The sequence below is a fragment of the Zootoca vivipara genome, chromosome 12 (genome assembly GCF_965207765.1).
Source record: "Zootoca vivipara chromosome 12, rZooViv2.hap1.1, whole genome shotgun sequence".
In the NCBI taxonomy this organism is placed as follows: domain Eukaryota; kingdom Metazoa; phylum Chordata; class Lepidosauria; order Squamata; family Lacertidae; genus Zootoca; species Zootoca vivipara.
In genome coordinates, this window is record NC_142595.1 from 53,707,907 (window position 1) to 53,721,855 (window position 13,949).

General features: G+C 46.3%; 1 protein-coding gene across 3 annotated transcripts; it reads right to left on the reverse strand.

Annotated features, from left to right (window-relative positions):
* Window positions 1-51: 51 nt before the first annotated feature.
* LOC132593076 (zinc finger protein 213-like) lies at window positions 52-13,856 on the reverse strand. 3 transcript variants are annotated; one of them, XM_088655992.1, is made up of 6 exons: window positions 13,739-13,856; window positions 6,003-6,507; window positions 5,732-5,813; window positions 5,421-5,506; window positions 4,944-5,070; window positions 52-2,164 (listed from the first exon to the last, which is right to left on the reverse strand). In XM_088655992.1, exons 2-6 carry the CDS (start codon window positions 6,414-6,416, stop codon window positions 1,260-1,262), a joined length of 1,614 nt encoding a protein of 537 aa, XP_088512118.1. In that variant the 5' UTR covers window positions 6,417-6,507; window positions 13,739-13,856; the 3' UTR covers window positions 52-1,259. The 3 variants fall into 3 exon arrangements, with proteins under 3 accessions (XP_088512118.1, XP_060137995.2, XP_088512119.1); XM_060282012.2 differs by lacking the exon at window positions 13,739-13,856 and adding an exon at window positions 12,950-13,633; XM_088655993.1 differs by lacking the exon at window positions 13,739-13,856 and adding an exon at window positions 7,214-7,355.
* Between the last annotated feature and the right edge of the window lie 93 nt (window positions 13,857-13,949).

Below are 13,949 nucleotides of genomic sequence, written 5' to 3' on the forward strand. Positions count from 1 at the left end.
TAACAGCAGTTCGATTTAAAAAAAGAAAAAAACGTAGCAAAGAATGAGGCATTTGGTGGAATACAACTGATTTATTAGAAATAAACAAGTTGAGGCTAAGTTTGTGTACATATAATTTCAAGTGTTCCTGTTCCTTTTTTTGTTTCTTTATTACTACTGTAACAATAGCCATTCTTATGCTGTTCCTCTCTTCTCCTCCCGATCCAACCAACCCTGGTTGACAATTCCCTCTCGCTCTCCAACCTCCAAGGGTCTCTCCTGAAGAGGCCAGAGACCATCTTGGCTGCTTTGAGTCCTGGAAGACCTGCTCCCTGCCTTGCAGGCCTTTTCCCATCTGACCACTGGATGTGCAGCTGGGGTAGTTTGTATCTGTTTTTAGTCGTTGCTGTGATTTGTGTGGAAATTGCTGGGTTTGGTTGTGTATTTTTTGATGTTTCATTTCTTGTTTATGATTACTTTCTTTTATACGATCTATTAATCTGCTATACTGCTTTCAACTGAAAATCTCAGGACGGTTTCCAGCATTAAAATACAAAATAAAACACAGAATACAGAATAAAAACCAGAAAAAATGAAGCAAACAAATAACCCACCTCCCATAACTGCATTTAAAAGGAAATTGAATGTTAAATCAGTCTAAGGTCATTCTTTCAAATTCTCCACCAATCATGAATCACCCCCAGCATCCCAAACTGGCCATCCCCCTCCCTAGCAGCTAACATTACCTTCAATCTATTCTAATACTGTACTTACTATTATTACATTAATTCCTTTGTTAGAGGCAACAACTACTCTCCTACTACTCCTACTAAAATCCCTTCTTAGCCATGAAGATCACTGAGCGACCTTGAGGACCAGGCACTACCTCACAACACTGCCAGGGAGTTGGATTAGATGACCCTCTGCATCCCCTCCAACACTAGAATCTATAATTCTATTATATTCCCCGTTGCAAGTTATTTGATGGGAAGTGAAACTTTTATTCCAGGTGAAGCTCTTTCTACATTTCAAGCACTGTCCGGGTTTCTCCATCATATGAATTCTTTGATGGGAAGTGAGTGTTTGCTTCAAGGTGAAGCTTTTTCCATACTCTTGGCATTGAAATAGTTCCCCCCCCATTGAGAATTCTCTGATGCCACAGGAGCGCTTTCCTTGCAGTAATGCCCATCATGCATTCTAAGTTTCTGCCCTGTATGAATTATTCTGTGGGAATAGAGAGTTTTCTTGTGGGTGAAGCTCTTTCCACATTCCAAGCATTCTTAGGGTTTCTCCCCTCTATGAATTCTTTGATGGTAAGACAAATATATCTTCCAACTGAAGCTCTTTCCACATTCCGAACACTGATATGGTTTCTCCCCTGTATGAATTCTTTGATGGGAAGTGAGATCAATATTCCGACTGAAGCTGTTTCCACATTCTAAACACTGATAGGGTTTCTGCCTTGTATGGATTATTAGATGGGAAGTGAGACTGGAGCTGGAACTGAAGCTCTTTCCACATTTCAAGCATTGATAGGGCTTCTCTCCTGTATGAGTTCTTTGATGGGAAGTGAGACGGTCCTTCCTGTCGAAGCTCTTTGCACATTGCAAGCACTGATAGGGTTTCTGCCCTGTATGAATTGTTTGATGGGAAGTGAGATAGGAGCTGCAACTGAAGCTCTTTTCACATTTCAAGCACTGATAGGGTTTCTCTCCTGTATGAATTCTTTGATGGGAAGTGAGACGGTCCTTCCTGTCGAAGCTCTTTCCACAATGCAAGCACTGATAGGGTTTCTGCCCTGTATGAATTGTTTGATGGGAAGTGAGAGAGGAGCCCTGACTGAAGCTCTTTCCACAATCCAAGCACTGATATGGTTTCAACCCTGTATGAATTCTTTGATGGCAAGTGAGATTGTCCTTTCTACTGAAGCTCTTTCCACAATCCAAGCACTGGTATGGTTTCTGCCCTGTATGAATTCTTTGATGGCAAGTGAGATTGTCCTTTCTACTGAAGCTCTTTCCACAAGCCAAGCACTGATAGGGTTTATTCCCAATGGGATTTTGATAAGACATGGAATCAGAGCTGTTAGGGAAGTTATCTTCACATTCCAAAGACTGATATGGCTTCTGCACTGTGTGGATTTTCTCATGGTTTCCTTTGTTCTTCATTTCCAATTCATCACCACCTGAAACAAAGAGAGAGGTGGATTAGAGCATCAGGATTATATGAAGCCCCCAATTATTGAACAATGCTCATTAGCGCTTGTGAGAGAGGAAGAACTGAAAGGGGTTAGATGGGAAATCTTAATAAAAGTTTCACTGCCTTCTTGACTGCCATCCACAGACATCTTTACGGCAACCTGAGTTTTGAAAAGTCTGGCTCTTTTCTGGGATGGATTTTGTTTTCCTGATCATACAATGTCCTGGACATGACTGACTACAACCAAGAGGAGCAGGCTGGATTGGGGTGGGGGGGCAGTCAAGCAGAAGTGAAAGAGGGAGGCAGCTGAAGCCACTGGGCTTGGGTCCTCCTCTCCAGAGCAGCAGCAGAAAACAAGGTTGCTCCAACTTCCATGGAAGAGCCCCTTTGATACTGGGAGATCTCCTGGTGTTAACTCCCATTCTGCCAGATCCCAGATCAGAGATGTCTAATGTCAAGAAGGTGACATTCTCCCTGTCTTTTCTGTGACTGAAGACGGGAGATGGTACATCCACCCCAGTAAACATTCCTATTGATTCTTAACTGCATTCAGTTTATTTCCCGTCAGCACCAGGAATGGACGACTCCTTTGACATGACAGGGAGATGCAGATAAAGAGAATGGTGTCGGTTAAAGCATTCTCTGGATTCCTCTCAGGGCAGAGGAGGAACGGGCCCTGTCGTCTGGCACATACTTCCCCATGAAATGCAAGAACAGCCAAGGCACTGGGGGCTGGAGCACTGGGTCTGCTGCAAACCACCCACACCCCGACTCCGTTTCTGGATGCAGAGGTCATCCTACGAATTGGAAGTTAATTGACAATTAAAGTAAAGGCATGTGCTGGAGGAGATGCAACTACAATCTGTGGTACATTCAGCTGCATGGATTTAAGGTTTGAGCTGAGATAAGATTTCATTCTGTGTGAGAGATGGGGGGGAGAGAATCCCATGGCTGTTTACTTTGAGTTTCTTTCTTTACTTTTACAATTCGGCAACCCTCTCCGGAATGCAAGTTTAAATACATATACATATACATGAGTGAGGATGGAATAAATTGGAGTAACACGAAGATTAAAATACAACAACAGAGAGTCCATGTGATTTGAAAGGAAGAAGGGAAGGGGGGAAGCTCTAGTGTTTGAATGGACTATGATGGAAATATAGAGCCAACCCCCCACCCTCCACTTTTTATAAAATAACAGGGAAAAGAAATAAAGACAGAGGATTTGGAATGTAATCTAACTTGAAGGATATCAGCTATAAGGATGAAAGGAAATTGAGCTGTGGAAAAAAGACAACACAGAGGTCTTGTGTTGAAAAGGAGCATTAAATCACTCTCAGACCACAATTCATGCTAGTTATATTCCAAGGAGAAAACTTAACACATAAAAGTTAGAGACTAAGTTAAGACATACTGAATTATAAAGATATGATAGAGAAAGGCAAGAAAAATATTAAAGATTACTTTGAACTTAATTGCAACCAAGGTGTTTGGGACGCAAGCAAGGCAGTTTTAAGAGGCTATTTTACTCAGCAAAGTGCATATCAGAGGAAAATAAGGGAAGGGAAGAAATTGGATATATCTAACAAGTTAATAAGGAATGAGAAAGAATTCTTTACAAAAGTGGGAAATACTTTCTACAAGAGATAAAGACAATACAATACTCAATGCTTGCAAACCAATGCTTGTTCTCCTACCCTCAATGCTCGCCTGGTCCTGGGAGAAGGGGGACAAGAATGCTCTCCAAAGACACTGAGTCTGTCAGCTGTCCCTCCTCTGGTGTTTCTTCTTCCTGCTGTTCCTCTTCCACTATTTCCCAGCTTCTCCCCTCTGCAGCCTCTGAACTATGACCATCTGCAAACCACGGTTCTAAATCTACACTGCCCTCCTGCCCATGGGAAGGTTCAGGAGAAGGGGGCAGCCCCCACCATTTCTCCTCAGTCCAGCCGACAGTAGGAGAGGGGACAGTGATTCCTACCATTTCCCTAATTCCTTCGAGATCTTCCTGCCTCTTTCTCACCTTGCCCATCTTTGGTCATCCTGTTTCCATTAACAAAAAGGCGAAAGACTTGTGATCGTGAGCAATGCTCTGAACCTAGAAATCTCTGTCTCCAACCTGCCTTTAAATCCCCTTGACATGGGGTGGGTGGATCCCACTGGGGAGCTGAGAATCCTGCACTGAGCAACCCTATATTTGCATGTGTTAATAATGTCTGATGTGTGTGAACTCAGGATATTCCTGAATGCCTTTCAGGATGTGGGAATAAGGCTTCCGTCAGGACACCATGGCGGCTCTGGTGTCCTATTAGAGTTATGTCAATATTATACAGTATAGAGATAAACCATATCATGAATTCAGGTAAACACACATCTCCTGACACTCTAGGTGGCAATGTTGAGATCCATCAAAATCTGAGAGGTTTGTGACAGAAAAATATTGATTGAATTTCAAAACAAGTACTATGACCAAACAGGGAACCTTACCGGGAGACAGGTAGGTAGCCGTGTTGGTCTGGATCGAAGTAAAATAAAAAAATTCCTTCAGTAGCACCTTAAAGACCAACTAAGTTTTTATTTTGGTATGAGCTTTCGTGTGCATGCACACTTCTTCAGATACAGTGAAATGGAAGTTTCACTGTATCTGAAGTGCCTGGAAACTTCCATTTCACTGTATCTGAAGAAGTGTGCATGCACACGAAAGCTCATACCAAAATAAAAACTTAGTTGGTCTTTAAGGTGCTACTGAAGGAATTTTTTTATCTTACCGGGAGAGTTCATGATCCTACAAGTCTCCTCCATGACTTCCTGATGCAGAGCTCTCTGGGCAGGATCCAGCAACGCCCACTCCTCAGCCGTGAAACAAACAGCGACATCTTCAAAACAAACTGGACCCTAAAAGAAAAAAGGTCCTTCTCTTACACAACATAAAGATTATTTACTGCACATTGCTCTTTCTGCCTGTGTTGTATTAATTGGATTTGTCTGCTGCACATTTTGACTGTGGATGCATAATTTAATGTTTTGGGATTCTTTCATACTATTTTTTAATGATGGGTATGAATTTTAATGAAAATGGGTGGAGCTGCACGTTGATTTCTTCAAATCATTCTGTCTGTGCAACCATGCCAGTTTTCCAGATTTCACAGAAGAAAAAAGAGCAGAAGAGAGATTCATTTGCCCCCAGAAATGCCCTGTCTCCCCCACCCCTCAGCCTCTCTCCCCCCAAGGCTCCTTCCCCCTACCTGATCCGGTTCCTCAGCCGCTGCTTCCCCTCCACCAGGATGATGAAGAGATGGATGAGGAGGTCTTGCCAGCATCCTTCTTTCACCTGCGAGAGACAAAGGGAAGTGAGGAGACAGGAGTGCATGATGCTTCTCTCAGAGGTGCATTTGGGAGTTTGTCCTCATTTTATATTTTAATTATGTCTAAATACATCTCCTCTCCGTTGGGCTCTTGGCCTCAAGTGTCTTCCCCAAAATACTGAAAGAACCCACAGATTATTTTGAGAATAACAGGATGTGACCACACAGAGGAAAAACTCCTTCCTCCTTACCCAGCGGCCTCTCTCTGGTGTCCAGCGAAGTCCTCTCTGCCTCAGAGGAATCAGGACCCGTTTCTGCACACAGATCCTTTCCCTGAAAGAGCAACAAGGATTCAAAAGAAATAAAAAGAACTATTCGAAAAGGAATGGCAGAGGCAAAATTATAGGGATATTTGATCTCATTCCTTTCTGAAAAAGGATGGCCCATTTTTTTTAGCATTTGGGGATGTTCTCCCTCTTGTTTGGAGCCCTTTGGGAGTATCCAGAGGAAAGTCTCTCTCACCTGCTTCTCCATCTGATTCCTCTCCTCTGCCTGACTCAGGAGAAAACCTTCAGCCAGGGCCACTGCCTGAGAACTGGTTTCTGCTCCGCATTCCCTCACCCAGCTCTCCATCTCCAGTGGAAGGACAGCCAAGAACTGCTCCAAGATCACCAGGTCCAGCATCTCAGCTTTTGTGTACCTTTCTGGCTTCAGCCACTGGTGGCAAAAGTGGTGGAGTCGGCTGCAAACCTCACGGGGTCCTTTGGCCTCCTGGAAGCAGAACTGCCTGAACTGGTGGCTCTGGACCTCTGAGCGAAGGGTGTCCTCCTCTCCCAGGCTCTTCTGCCCAGAGCTTTCCCAGAATCCCCCAGTGCTCCCATTATCAATGCCCTGGCCTCTTCTTGCTCCAGGGGCAGTTGAGTCTTGCTCATCCATCTTCACTCTCAGGAAGTCCACAAAAGATCCGAAGGAACCCCTTGGTCCTCTTCTAAGTTCTGTCCGTCTGAACGAGAGGTGCTGGCAAATTCTACAAACAAAGACATTGTTCTGTTCTAAAACTGATACACGGGAAGGAGAAGAAGGTTGTTCCCTGAGTAAGCGGAGATGAGTCTGAGCTTTCTTTAAGAAAAAATGTGATCCTGTCCTCTGGGGTATTAGCCACCCTTCCCAATTTGGTGTCATCTGCAAACTTGATCAGGATGCCCTCAAGCCCATCATCCAAGTCGTTTATAAAGATGTTGAATAAGACAACATCCCTTCAAAATGACCTTAACAGATTAGACACCTGGGCCAAAGCAAACAAGATGAAATTTTTATTTTGGTATGAGCTTCCGTGTGCATGCCAAAATAAAAACTCATACCAAAGCTCATACCAAAATAAAAACTTAGTTGGTCTTTAAGGTGCTACTGAAGGAATTTTTTTATTTTACTTCGACCCAGACCAACACGGCTACCTACCTGCAAGATGAATTTTAACAGGGAGAAATGTAAAGTACTACACTTGGGCAAAAAAAAATGAAAGGCATAAATATAGGATGGGTGACACCTGGCTTGAGAGCAGTACATGTGAAAAGGATCTAGGAGTCTTGGTAGACCACAAACTTGACATGAGTCAACAGTGTGATGCAGCAGCTTAAAAAGCCAATGCAATTCTGGGCTGCATCAATAGGAGTATAGCATCTAGATCAGGGGAAGTAATAGTACCACTGTATTCTGCTCTGGTCAGACCTCACCTGGAGTACTGTGTCCAGTTCTGGGCACCACAGTTCAAGAAGGATACTGACAAGCTGGAACGTGTCCAGAGGAGGGCAACCAAAATGGTCAAAGGCCTGGAAACGATGCCTTATGAGGAACGGCTTAGGGAGCTGGGTATGTTTAGCCTGGAGAAGAGAAGGTTAAGGGGTGATATGATAGCCATGGTCAAATATATTAAAGGATATCATATAGAGGAGGAAGAAAGGTTGTTTTCTGCTGCTCCAGAGAAGCGGACACAGAGCAATGGATTCAAGCTACAAGAAAGAAGATTCCACCTAAACATTAGGAAGAACTTCCTGACAGTAAGAGCTCTTCGACAGTGGAATTTGCTGCCAAGGAATGTGGTGGAGTCTCCTCCTTTGGAGGTCTTTAAGCAGAGGCTTGACAGGCATATGTCAAGAATGCTTTGATGGTGTTTCCTGCTTGGCAGGGGGTTGGACTGCATGGCCCTTGTGGTCTCTTCCACCTCTATGATTCTATGAGAAGTACTAGGGTGCTAGATTTCATCTCCAGGGATGTGTGTGTCCACCCAGGGATGAATGTGCCTTGGGGGTTTGTAGCTGTCCGGTTTTTTTGCATCTCCTTGGGATTTATGTGGAAATGGTTCAGCGTGGTGTCTTTTTTATGCTCCCTTCCAACTCTATGATTCCATGATCCTATGATTCTCACAGGGGCCACACAGGGACCTCAGTGGGAAGCCCCCCAGCAGGACTGGGACACAAGAGCCCATCCCCCTGTGCTTCTTTCCAGCAACTGGGATTCAGAAGCATCGCTGGGGAGACAAGAGCTCAGGCCGGCAGATGAAGCCACCAGGAGCCCCTCCTCCTCCCTGCACTGCTTCCAGCCTTGCCTCCTGGGGCAGAGAGTTCCATAGGTTTGACTCTGCACCGCACCAAGAAGCGCTTTCTTTTCTCTGCCCCTTCCCCTCTCCAAGCAGCTTTCTTCACTCTCAGTAAGTCTCCAAAAGATCAGAAGGAACCCCTTGGTCCTCTGTCAAGTTCTGTCCATCTGAGCGAGAGATGCTGGCAAATTCTACAAAGGAAATATATTGTTCTGTTATAAAATTGACCTGCTGTCAGGAGGATAGAAAGGTTCTCTCAGCAAGTGTGGATGAGACTTGCTAGGAACCAGAGTATGACTACATCACAGGCCAGACTCTGAGCTTTCTCCAAGAATGAAAGGAAGGAAGAAGGAAGAAGAAGAAATCCTCTCGCCCTCCTAGGGGGAAAGTGACCAGGCCAAAAGTGGAGGCAAATGAAGGGGTTTCTGTGAGAGGAATTTGCCTGGTGGCTCCTGACTCTCAGTGTTTTCAGCCCAGGGATAAAATCAGAATGGTGATTGACAAGTGAATCATTTGTTCCAAGTGTGGACACTAGTCTCTATTGAGGGTCCTAATCCTGGGCTCCTCAAGAGTTGCTCTCCCTCCCAGCCCCATTTCAGGGCACATTTCATTTCTGCTAGCACTTTTCTAGCACTTTGCATCGCCAACATCTCCAGACAGACTCCTGGGGTGGGATCCCTTTTTCTTTGTTCTGAGGGCCAAATCCTGATCTGGCCAAGCCCCTGAGCAACTAAAGCAAGTAAAGCAAAACTCAGTTTCTTTCTGTCACTGCAACTTGTTTTAAATGGTTTTTAAACTAAAACCTTTCTTATTCGTTCAACGTCTCCCTTAGTCTCCAAGTGTCGAAGGTTTCCCTCATACAAAACCCAAGAAACAACCTGTGGTGGTTGAAAATACAGTGGTGCCTCGCTTAACAAACGCCCCGTAAGACAAAATTTTCGCTTAAAGAAAGGATTTTTCTAGCGGAGGTTGCCTCGCTAGACAAATTCGTTTTACGAAGAATTCGTCTAGCGAATCGCGGTTTCCCATAGGAATGCATTGAAATTCAATTAATGCGTTCCTATCGGCAATTTTTTTTAAAAAAATATTCAATGCATTCCTATGGGATTCGCTAAACAAATTTTTCGTTATAAGAATAGACCCGTGGAACGAATTAAATTCGTCTAGTGAGGCACCACTGTATATCTAGAGGAGTCCTAGAGAGTTGGAGGGTTTGCCTCAAATGGTGGAAGAGTCAGGGCAGGAAATATAACCCATGAGGAGAATGAATTCCTACAGAAAGTTGTCTATTTTGTGAGGGAAAGATGGTTCTGTGAGGAGAAGGGAGAGGAGAGAGTCGGGCAGAAGCAGAAATGGAGGGAAAAACCTCTGAGGGAATTTCAGTCAGGAGACAAAATGGAGGAAACCAAAACCTGTCAGAGAAGCTCAGGCTTGGAAGAAAACAGATTCAGTTTGGGGGGGGGGATTCCCAGAGACCAGGCGGGAAAAGGCAGAGAAGAAGCCTTTCCTCTTGGTTTGGAAAGGACTTGGTTGTCCTAAAGGAGAGAAAACAGAAATCGCTTCAGAGATGGAGGTCAAGTGGAGCAGAGCCAGCCGGAGAGAGTTATGGGGAGGTCCATAAATGCAATAAATGATGATGATGGTGATGATGATGATGGCAGCCCAGGAGGAGGATCTGAGGGGACTTGAATCCAGGCCAAGATGGTGAAGAGTGGCGAGAATTTGGCAGGGGAATGGTGGCCTGGAGGCTGAGGCGAAGGAGGCAGGATTATTTATTATTATTATTTTCATTTAGTTGATTTTCATTTAATAATAATAATAATAATAATAATAATAATAATAATAATAATTTATTTATACCCCGCCCATCTGGCTGGGTTTCCCCAGCTACTCTGGGCAGCTTCCAACCGAATATTAAAAACAGTACAGCATCAAACATTAAAACCTTCCCTAAACAGGGGAACGCCTTCAGTTGTCTTCTAAATGTAAAATAGTTGTTTATTGCCTTGACATCTGCTGGGAGGGCTGTTATTTTATGAAATAACAGGAACGAAGGTGCTTTTTGGCTTATCTATTAATGTTGCAGCCGGTTATCCTAGTCAATAAAGACAGAAAAGGGTTCTTTCCGAGGAAGGTCTGGTTTATTAAACTGCAGCCGGCATCAGCGAGATCATTCTCAAAGGCTGAGCCCCGATTCCTCTTCCGAGGACCCTTTTATAATGACTGACAAACAACTTCTTGGTCCAAGAGCATGTGCAGAGTGAGATTACATCATTTTGCAAATTAGCAGATTACAAAAAGAAGAGGTCTCCCTTGCTCAGACACTACCCAAGCAAATTCTAAATCTGTCTCCTTCCTCATTTCTTCCCAGACGCACATTGCAAACACAAGCAAAATATCCAGACCCTTCCACTTCCCCTTTTCTTCCTCCAACTCTTGACTTTTGCCATTTCTGATAAGTAACGCATTCAACACGGGAGTTGGGTGGCTCTGACGACACTTTCTGCTCAACTTTGGGGCAAGGGCAGGTAAATACTGTTTGATCCCTCTGTCATTCCCACTTGTTTCCGCCTGAACCCACATTCACAGACATGAAGAGAGATGCCTTGAATCTGATAATTCTCGCATTTGGAAGCTACCTATGGGAGTTCAAAAACTCTGGTGCAGTTTTTTAAAATGTTGGCACAGATTTTGTTTATGAGGAGACAGTTCCATCAAGGATGCAAAGACAAGTTGGGGGATGAGTGTTCAGACCCCTGGGCTCTCACTTGTGGGGTGCCTCAGGGTTCTATCCTCTCCCCCATGCTTTTTAACATCTATATACAGTCGCTGGGAGAGATCATCAGCGGGTTTGGGCTGGGTGTTCATCGGTATGCGGATGATACCCAGCTCTACCTCTCTTTCAAATCAGAGCCAGTGAATACAATGAAGGTCCTGTCTGAGTTTCTGGAGGCAGTTGGAGAATGGAGGATGGCTAACAGATTGAGGTTGAATCCTGACAAGACAGAAGTACTGTTTTTGGGGGTCCTGAATGGGGCAACTGTGCCCCTGAAGAATTGGGTGTGCAGCCTAGGAGTCATTTTGGACTCACAGCTGTCCATGGAGATGCAGGTCCATTCTGTGTCCAGGGCAGCTGTCTACCAGCTCCATCTGGTACACAGGATGAGACCCTCCCTGCCTGCAGACTGTCTCATTAGAGTGAAGCATGCTCTGGTTATCTCCTGCTTGGACTACTGCCATGCGCTCTACGTGGGGCTACCTTTGAAGGTGTCCTGGAAACTACAACTAATCCAGAATGCGGCAGCTAGACTGGTGTCTGGGAGTGGCCACTGGGACCTTATAACACCAGTCCTAAAGGATCTTCATTGGCTCACAGTCCATTTCCTAGCACAATTCAAAGTGTTGGTGCTGACCTTTAAAGCCCTAAAGTGGCCTTGGCCCAGTATACCTGAAGGACCATCTCTACCCCCATCGTTCTGCCCAGACACTGAGGTCCAGCACCGAGGGCAGTCTGGCAGTTCCCTCACTGCGAGAAGCGGAGTTACAGGGAAACAGGCAGAGGGCCTTCTCGGTAGTGGTGCCTGCCCTGTGGAACACCCTCCCATCAGATGTCAAGGAGATAAAGAACTACACAAATTTTAGAAGAAGTCTGAAGGCAGTCCTGTTTAGGTAAGTTTTTAATGTTTGATATATTATGATTTATATATATGGTATATATATTGGAAGCCGCCCACAGTGGCTCAGGAAACCCAGCCAGATGGGTGGGGTATAAATATAACATCCAAACACCACTTAAAACCTTCATGGAAGAAGAGATTCTCGCATTGCAGGGGGTTGGACTAGATGACTTGGACTCCTTTCCAACTCTACGAATCCATGATCCTATGATTCTCACAGGGGCAACCCAGGGGCCTAAATAGGAAGCCCCCCCAGTAGGGCTGGGGTGCAAGAGCCCCTCTCTCCCACCCCACCCCCTGTGCTTCCTTCCAGCAACTGGGATTCAGCAGCATCACTGGGGAGACAACAGCTCAGCCCTGGCACCGGAAACCAAGCAGAGCCTCTCCTCCTCCCTGCACTGGTTCCAGCCTTGCCTCCTGGGGCAGGGAGTTCCATAGGCTTCACTCTGCACCGCAGGAATCATAGAATCATAGAGTTGGAAGAGACCACAAGGGCCATCCAGTCCAACCCCCGCCTTTCTCCCTCCTCTATATGGCATCCTTTAAGAAGTGCTTTCTTTTCTCTGTCCCCTCCCCTCTTCCAACAGTCTCAATTTACTGCATGGGTCTCGCTTTTTTGTATGTTACATATAAATCTTTCTCTCCAACTACAACGTAGATGGCCCGGATTCCTCAGTATGGAGGGGGTTTATTTTCAGGCCCTTTCCTTCCCTCCCCAAAGCTATGGATGCAAAGGAAGGAAAGAGTGACAGATGTCCTGTGCCCTGGTCCACCTACCAGGCTGTGCAGAGAGGAAGGGGGCAGGAGCCTCTCTCCCCCTGGACTTGGGGGGTCCCCCCATGCATGAGCTGAGCACACACACCAGGGCCGTAGCTGGGGGTGTGAAGAATGCCCACACCAGGGGCACAGACAGAGGGGGGGGGTTGTATGTCAATCCTATGACCCCCGAGGGCTGTGCTTGGGTGGTCAGTGAAGTACAGGGTGGCGGGGAAGGAGTTGAGAATTGGGGCCACAAGGGAGCGGGGCAAGGTGGGTGTTGAATGAATGAATGAATCAATCTTTATTTGCATCAGCCACCAGGCATAGCAATAAAATAAAATGCCGTATACAGAGGATAAAGGTAAAAAGTTGATGACATGAAATACATTTTGGGGGTTAGGATCAATAGTCAAATGATGGATCTTATTCTACCTGACCTGGTTAAAAACCTTGCAACTTTTGCTGTCACCAGTTCATCTTGATCTGCCAAGAGAATGGAGACCGCAACCGGGAGGGGTAACAACCTCGGTCCTCCAATCTTTGTAAAGAGGGACATGAGCCACCGATTCGATCCTGCCATCTCCACAGGGACATAACCGTGTTTGCAGTGGGATTTTTGGGAATCGATCTTGCGTGTCTCTATTTCGGTATTATTAAGTTATGCAAACAGGGGAGGTACAAGGCGGGCGTTGAAGGGGGGGGGAGAAAAAGCTCCCCTCACCCGCGAACCATGTTTGTTCTCCTCTTTGGAGAGCGATCCTGCTTCTCCCAGCAGAGGGGGGGTCCTCCTTTGTCCCCTCCCTAAGAGTAAGTTTCCAGGGGTCTCCGGGGGGGGGGGACTGCTTCCCCTCGCCGGGTCTCCTGGCTTTACCCAAGGAAAGGGGGGGGTCCTGTTACCCCTCCCCGCCTCCCCCAGGAGCAAGACGAAGGAGCTGCTCTGAGGCCTTGGTGTTTCCAGATGGGGGGCAGCCTGCCCCCTCCTCGTTCCCAACCAGACTCCCATTCCTCGCCTCTGGACCCCTCATAAAACCTTTATATATCCCCCCCCGGAAGATTCTTGGGGAGTGAGAGACTTTCCCTCGAATCACCTACAGGGAGGCGGAGAGAGGAAAGGGGGGGAGCCCTTGACTAGGGGGCGCCCTCTGGACGCTTCTGCCGGGGGCGCCAACTCTGCCCCACTTCACCCCCCCCCCCCGCGCCCTCTAGGGAAGAGAGAGGAGACTCACCCGGCGAGGCAGCCTCGGCCAAGGCGAGCAGATCCCCCACTTCCGGGAGGGAGAGGGGCTTGGGCTCCGGAGAATCTGCCCCCTCCCCACTACTTCCCGTCCGCTCTAGGAACCCAGCTCCGCTCCTCTTAACCCTTGGAATGCCAGGCGCCCCTCTCACCGTCTCGGCGCTTTCTCTCTCCCAAGCAGATCCCGAGAGGATTTTCGGGCG